The sequence below is a fragment of the Bombina bombina genome, chromosome 7 (genome assembly GCF_027579735.1).
Source record: "Bombina bombina isolate aBomBom1 chromosome 7, aBomBom1.pri, whole genome shotgun sequence".
In the NCBI taxonomy this organism is placed as follows: Eukaryota; Metazoa; Chordata; class Amphibia; order Anura; family Bombinatoridae; genus Bombina; species Bombina bombina.
The window spans coordinates 399919569-399927902 of NC_069505.1; the positions used below are offsets into that span (position 1 = coordinate 399919569).

The 8334-nt window shown below is 39.2% G+C and overlaps 1 protein-coding gene across 1 annotated transcript; it reads left to right on the plus strand.

Annotated features, from left to right (window-relative positions):
* Positions 1-5672: 5672 nt before the first annotated feature.
* Positions 5673-6719, plus strand: LOC128635946 (glucosamine-6-phosphate isomerase 2-like). The gene has a single exon (XM_053689034.1). It carries the CDS (start codon positions 5784-5786, stop codon positions 6609-6611), a length of 828 nt encoding a protein of 275 aa, XP_053545009.1. The 5' UTR covers positions 5673-5783; the 3' UTR covers positions 6612-6719.
* Positions 6720-8334: the final 1615 nt, after the last annotated feature.

Below are 8334 nucleotides of genomic sequence, written 5' to 3' on the forward strand. Positions count from 1 at the left end.
CCTCTCCCTCTTCCAAGCAGGAGAAGTCCAGGTCTTCTTGGAAGCCCAATCAGTGTTGGAATAAGGCAAAGCAATCAAAGAAACCCTCAACTGAGTCTAAGTCAGCATGAAGGGTCGGCCCCTGGCCCGGGATTGGATCAAGTGGGGGGCAGACTTTCCCGGTTTTGTCAAGCGTGAAGATGAGATGTCCTAGATCCTTGGGCTGTTGACATAGTATCTCAGGGTTACAAAATAGAATTAAAAACTTTCGTCCCAGGGGCAGATTCCACCTCTCAAGATTATCTGTAGACCAGGTAAAAAGAGAGGCATTCTTGAACTGCGTTTTGGACCTTTCCTCCATAGGAGTGATTATTCCAGTAAGGGAACAGGGTCTAGGATTCTATTCAAATCTGTTCGTGATGCCCAAAAAAGAGGGAACTTTTCGACCCATTTAAGACCTAAAGTGTCTCAAGTTTCTCAGGGTACCATCCTTCAAAATGGAAACCATTCGTTCCATTCTTCCTTTGGTCCAAGAGGGTCAGTTCATGACGACCATAGACCTGAAGGACACGTATCTTCATGTTCCCATCCACAGGGATCATCACAAATTCCTGAGATTCGCCTTTCTAGACAAACACTTTCAGTTTGTGGCCCTTCCGTTTGGCCTTGCCATATGGGGAATTGTGATTTATTTATTTTTTTTATAAAAAAATTTGCAATTTAATCACGATTTTCTTATAAATTACTATAACACCTTAATTTTGCACACGTGGCTTGGTGTTACTGTAGCATGAGAGTGGCCCATCGGAGTTTAGCACCGACACGATACCGGCTTTTTCATTACAGACGGTGCTGTGGGATAGATCATGATACTTCCTGTTCTGTCACTACAGTTCCTGTGAGCCCCACGTCTTCACATCTGAGGGAAAATATTAACTTGTTCTAATGTTTAAAATGCACTGAGGTCCCTGAGAGGCAGCTTAGAAAATACTATTTCAAATTAAAACACAGTGCATAATAAAGCGGTACTTTATTAGCGTTTTAGCCTCTCAGCTGCCTCCCAGGGACCTCAGTGCATTTTAAACATTAGAACTAGTTAATATTTTCCCTCAGATGTGAAGACTTGGGGATCACAGGAACTGTAGTGACGGAACAGGAAGTATCATGATCCCACAGCACCGCCTGTAATGAAAAAGACAGTGTTGTGTCGGTGCTAAATTCCGACGGGCCACACTCATGCTACAGTAACACCAATCACCTGCTAGAGACACCTCCTTTCCAGTCTATGTCCCGCCCCTCCTCCCCGGGACCATCCCAGGAATGCTGACTGCTCATAGGGAGAGACAAGTCACGTGTGCGCTCAGGATCTTCTCTTCAGTCGCCGCTAAGCCTGTTCACATGGGGCGAGTGATGTCACTTCTGGGCGGGACTAAAAATTGCGTACTCTCACGTTTTTTAAACCACGACGATTAATCACAGTTTAAATCCGCAACCGTGATTAATAATGCGCAGCCCTACTCTACAGTCTACTGTTCGGCCATCAGTGGCTCAATGTATGGAGGTATTTGTTCTGATGGTCGCTTCCATGGACATCATTCCCTTTGCTCGATTCCATTTGAGAGCTCTACAATTATGCATGCTCAGACAATGGAACGGAGACCATTTGGATCTGTCTCAGAGGATAGATCTAGACCAGTCAACAAGAGACTCCCGTGGTGGCTTTCTCAGGACCATCTGTCTCAGGGCACATGCTTCCGGAGACCTTCCTGGGTGATTGTGACCACGGAAACCAGCCTGCTAGGCTGGGGAGCAATCTGGGACTCGTTAAAGGCGTAGGGACTATGGACTCGGGGGGGGGGGAGAAACTGCTCTCCCCATAAACATCTTTGAATTGAGAGAGCGATTTACAATGCTCTGATGGCTTGGCCTCAATTGTCCTTAGCCCGGATTATCAGGTTTCAGTCAGACAACATCGCCTCAGTGGCTTACATCAACCACCAGGGAGAAACTCAGAGTTCCTTAGCCATGAAGGAGGGGGCACAGATTATTCAGTGGGCAGAAACTCACAATTGTTGTCAATCTGCCATCCACATTCCTGGAGTGGACAACTGGGAAGCGGATTTCCTGAGCAGACAGACATTTCATCCCGGGGAGTGGGCTCTCCATCCGGAGGTGTTCTCCAGGTTAACCTTCAAATAGGGAGGGGGTGCCAGAGTTGAATCTGATGGCGTTTTGGCAGAATGCCAAGCTTCCACGGTACGGTTTAATGTCAAGAGATCCTCAGGCCACTCTGATAGATCCTTTGGCGTTTCCTTGGGATTTCGGTCTAGCATACCTGTTTCCTCCATTTGCGCTCCTTCCATGAGTTATTGCTCATATCAAACAAGACAGAGCATCAGTAATTCTAATAGCTCCTGCATGGCCTCGCAGGATCTGGTATGCAGACCTAGTGACGATGTCATCTCGGCCACCTTGGAGGTTGCCTCTGAGGAAGGACCTTCTAACTCAAGGTCTATTCCTCCATCCAAATATCGTTTATCTAAAGCTGACTGCTTGGAGATTGAACGCTTAGTTCTGTCTAAGCGTGGATTTTCTGAGTTGGTCATTGAGACCATGATCCAGGCTCACAAGCCTGTTACTCTAAAAATTTACCATAAGGTATGGCGTAAATATCTTTATTGGTGTGAATCTAAGGGCTACTCTTGGAGTAGGGTCAGGATTCCTAGAATTTTGTATTTTCTCCAGGAAGGTCTGGAGAAAGGGTCGTCAGTCAGTTCTCTAAAAGGTCAGATTTCTGCATTATCTATTTTGTTACACAAACGTCTGGCGGATGTGCCAGATGTTCAGTCTTTTTGTCAGGCCCTGGTCAGAATCAGGCCTGTGCTTTAACCTGTTGCTCCTTCTTGGAGTCTTAATCTTGTTCTTAAAGTTTTGCAGCAGGCTCCGTTTGAGCCAATATATTCCATAGATATTAAGTTGCTATCTTGGAAGGTTTTGTTTCTTATTGCTATCTCTTGTGCTTGGAGAGTTTCTGAACTCTCAGCTTTGCAGTGTGATTTGCCTTACCTTATCTTTTATGCGGATAGGGCGGTTCTTCGTACTAAATTGGGGTTTCTTTCTAAAGTGGTTTCGGAATAGAAATATTAATCAGGAAATTGTTGTTGGTTCTCTCTGTCACAATCCTTCTCATAAAGAAAGTCTGTTGCACAACTTGGATGTTGTGCGTGCTCTAAAATTCTACCTACAGGCGACTAAGGATTTCCGCCAGTCTTCTGCCCTGTTTGTTTGTTTCTCAGGAAAGCGTAAGGGTCAAAAGGCTACTGCTACTTCTCTTTCCCTCTGGTTGAGAAGTATAATTCGTTTTGCTTATGAGACTGCTGTACAGCAGCCTTCTGAGAGAATTACAGCTCATTCCACTAGGGCTGTCTCCTCTTCTTGGGCTTTCAATAATGAAGCTTCTATGGAACAGATTTGCAAGGCTGTAACTTGGTCCTCTCTGCATACTTTTTCCAAATGTAATACTTTTGCCTCGGCTGAGGCCTCTTTTGGGAGAAAGGTTCTTCAAGCGGTGGTGCCTTCTATTTAGGTCTGCTTGTCTTATTCTCCCTCCCTGTTCATTCTGTGTCCTGTAGCTTGGGTATTGGTTCCCACTACTAATTGAATGACGTTGTGGACTCTCCATATCTTAGGAAAGAAGACAAAATGTATGCTTACCTGATACATTTCTTTTTTTCCGGATATGGAGAGTCCACGATCCCACACTTTATTTAGACTGTTATTTTTTACTAAACCTCAGGCACCTCTACACCTTTGTGTTATTCCTTTTCCATTTCCCTTCGGTCGAATGATTATGGGTAGGGGAGTGACACTTAACAGCTTTGCTGTGGTGCTCTTGGCTTCCTCCTGCTGGCCAGGATTGATATTTTCACTAGTAATTGAATGATGTCGTGGACTCTCCATATCCGGAAAGAAATACATTTTTATCATTTAGGCATAAATTTTGTTTTTTTAAACAATAACAATTCTGGAGTAGACTGTGCCTTTTAATTAGTGGCAAAAAAAGTTATATATATATATAATTACATGTTTATTTGTGCTAGTGAGATCAACAATTTTTTTTTACTTTTCCCAGGAAAGGCATGAAGAATAAAAACTTCTCTTTATATCTTTTATTTTTTTTTTTTTTATTATTTTTTTTATAACCCTACAGTGTAAATCATAAACCATCCATTTTCCCTTGCAACACGCAGGATGCCCAGAGAAAAGAAAGAAAAAGAATGAGGCAAACAAAAATTGACATCAGATCCACATTGCAAATAATCCAATACATCATTATTATGAAATAACCTCTGTCATAATTTTTCCAATAATATCATAACTAGCAATCTTTTTATACGTTATTAAAAATAACATAATACAGTATAACGTGTGTTATAAAATAACATTAAGTAGTCTGACATTCAGGGCTAGATTAATCAAAAATAATAGCTCATATTCACTCTAATATGACATTAGTAGACACCTTGTAAACAAATCTGACGTCTGTATTTAACAAGATATACACTCGTTGGGGCTTTTTTTTTTTTATTATATATTTATCTTATCTAAGAAACACCCAACTTACCCTAACAAAGCATATAAAAGAGAGGGGGGAGGAAAAAGGGTAAAAACGGGGGGGGGAGGGATCTCCCCCCCTCCTGCCGGGTTCACCCTTGCAGCCGAGAGATATTTTTACTTAATCCCATATAAACTGATGGCAGGTACTACTTAAAAGACCAGTCAACACAGTAGATTTGCATAATCAACAAATGCAAAATAACAAGACAATGCAATAGCACGTAGTCTGAACTTCAAATGAGTAGTAGATTTTTTTTCCTGACAATTTTAAAAGTTATGTCTATTTCCACTCCCCCTGTACCATGTGACAGCCATCAGCTATTCACAAATGCATACACGTACCATGTGACAGCCATCAGCCAATCACAAATGCATACACACTTATTCTTGCACATGCTCAGTAGGAGCTGGTGACTCAAAAAGTTTAAAGGGACACTGAACCCAATTTTTCTTTTCTTTCGTGATTCAGATAGAGGATGACATTTTAAGCAACTTTCTAATTTATTCCTATTATCACATTTTCTTTATTCTCTTGGTATCTTTATTTGAAATGCAAGAATGTAAGTTTAGATGCCCGCCCATTTTTGGTGAACAACCTGGGTTCTCATTGCTGATTGGTGGATAAATTCATCCACCAATAAAAAAGTGCTGTCCAGAGTTCTAAACCAAAAAAAGGCTTAGATGCCTTCTTTTTCAAATAAAAATAGCAAGAGAACGAAGAAAAATTGATAATAGGAGTAAATCAGAAAGTTGCTTAAAATTACATGCTCTATCTGAATCATGAAAGAAAAATGTTGGGTTCAGTGTCCCTTTAAATATAAAAAGACTGTACACTTTTTGTTAATGGAAGTAAATTGGAAAGTTGTTTAAAATGGCATGCGCTGATAAGTTGGTGGGTTTTCTGCTCTGCTTTGTGGCTTGGGGGTGGGTCTTTCTGTCCTAATATGGGCATTTTAAATAAAAAATAAACAATGCGTCTAGGAATGGCCATATATGTGTTGGGACTTAGAGCTATTTAGTTACCGTTACACAGCAACTTAGTGGCAGGCGAGCAACATAATTGCGAACATCATCACATCTATTTGTACAGTTTAAAAATCCGGATTATTTTAAGTACATTATCTACTTTTATTCAGAGATTAAGCACCTGAAGCATATTTCCTTTGTTCTGCTACACATCAGCAAGCATGAGACTGGTAATTCTTGATGACTATGCATTGGCCAGTGAATGGGCAGCAAAGTACAGTTGTAATCGTATTATTGAATTTAACCCTGGCCCAGACAAATACTTCACCCTAGGTTTACCAACAGGTAGAACTCCACTGGGATGCTATAAAAAGCTAATAGAATATCACAAACAAGGAAATCTTTCATTCAAGCATGTTAAAACCTTTAATATGGATGAATATGTAGGTCTTCCAAGGGACCATCCTGAAAGCTATCATTCATATATGTGGAACAATTTCTTCAAGCACATTGATATAGACCCTAATAATGCACATATCCTTGATGGGAATGCTCCAGATCTACAAGCAGAGTGTGATGAATTTGAAAGGCAAATCAAAGAAGCTGGTGGAATTGAACTGTTTGTTGGAGGAATTGGTCCAGATGGTCACATTGCTTTCAATGAACCTGGTTCCAGTTTGGTATCAAGAACAAGACTAAAGACTTTAGCAATGGATACCATTTTAGCAAATGCTAAATATTTTGATGGCAACCTTTCTAATGTTCCAACAATGGCACTCACAGTTGGTGTGGGCACAGTAATGGATGCCAAAGAGGTAATGATTCTTATTACGGGTGCGCATAAAGCTTTTGCTTTGTACAAAGCAATAGAGGAAGGCGTAAACCATATTTGGACTGTATCAGCTTTTCAGCAGCACCCTCGTACAATTTTTGTCTGTGATGAAGATGCTACTTTAGAACTACGAGTTAAAACTGTTAAATATTTTAAAGGTTTAATGCATGTACATAACAAACTTGTGGAACCACTGCACAGCATGAAAAACAACTGAAGTGAAGTCGATGCTAGAGAGCATTGGGAAAGAGCAGTCAGTGGCTTAATGGCTATGCAATGTTAACGTGAACCGCTGAACCTGGCAAAATTGTAAATGTACTGTATTATTAAGGTCCAATGTCCAAAATATACAATTCAACATTCCACATTTGTTAATTTAGGTAAAGCTAATTTGTGTTGTTTTTTTTTTCTGTTCAGATCATAATGTATTATTTACTCGGTTTTTTATTAGTTGAGCTTAATAATACATGATATAGTAAGAAACCAACAAAGTTCTTTTCATCTTAGAAATACCTTTGCCTAACATTTAATAGTGGGATTCTGATTATTACACTCCTTTTCAACTAACAATGTTACCATATTATTGTTTTTATAATATCTGAAAATATAATTGGATAAATGTTTACTGCAAGAGCTGTTGCCTTATACTTTAGGTTTATCAGTGAATTAGACTATACTAAATTACGTTGAACTTTAAGTTCTTTAATAATGATCCTACTTAAAGGATTTGTTCACTTTACTAACAGTGACTATAATATATTTTATACATTTTCAGTCTTTTTACAGCTCTTTTCATTTCTGCTAATGCTTCTTCAATGTGTGTAGTTTTGCATTAGCTTGATATATTTTTATTTAGGTTTTATAAAAAATTGCAAAAATATGTAGGTCACATACTACTCTATATTTAATTATATATTGCACTCAAGTATTAATTAAACATGTCCTGCTTTGCAATAAACTGATCAGCTGAGAAAAAAAAAAAAAAAATGGCATGCGCTATCTGAATAATGAAAGATTAATTTTGATTGAGTGTCCCTTTAATAATGACCTATCAATTATATTTCAGCTCAGATTACTCATGTGCTCTTAACCTTCCCTCAATATTCGACACCAACCTCCCCAGATCTAGCCAGCCGTGCTGGAGGAAATAAATTCACTAACACAAGCTCCGCAAAAGAAATAGAAATTTGAAATGGGGTGAGAATACATCTTTGAATCGGGAGAGAGTAAGATTTTATTATTGTGAGCCAGTCCAGTAAGAAGCTTTTTATCCTAGTTTCTACTGAGAATTTCGTATGATAAAATTCCAAAAGAATCTGAAATTGGATTTCTTTAAAAAAAAAAAGTGAAAAACTAGGGGCTGCATGGTCTTTCCATCTTTTAACTATTTGTTGTCTTGCGGTAAAAATAATAGTGTTTAGGGCTTTGACAGCCATCTTGGGTCTAAGCTCATAACTTAAAGGGACAGTCTACACCAGACTTTTTATTGTTTTAAAATATAGATAATCCCTTTATTACCCATTTCCCAGTTTTGCATAACCAACACAGTTATAATAATATACTTTTAACCTCTGTGATTATCTTGTATTTAAGCCTCTGCAAACTGCCCCTTTTTTCAGTTCTTTTGACAGACTTGCAGTCTAGCCAATCAGTGCCTGCTCCCAGATAACTTCACGTGCACGAGCACAGTGTTATCTATATGAAATATGTGAACTAACACCCTCTAGTGGTGAAAAACTGTTAAAATGCAATCTGAAAGAGGTGGGCTTCAAGGTCTAAGAAATTAGCATATGAACCTCCTAGGTTAGGCTTTCAACTAAGAATACCAAGAGAACAAAGCAAAATTGGTGATAAAAGTAAATTGGAAAATTGTTTAAAATTACATGCTCTATCTGAATCATGAAAGTTTATTTTGGCCTAGACTGTCCCTTTAAGAAGAA

Coding starts and splice junctions, on each gene's coding strand:
- LOC128635946 (XM_053689034.1), top strand. CDS start 5,784: ATGAGACTGGTAATTCTTGATGACTATGCATTGGCCAGTGAATGGGCA.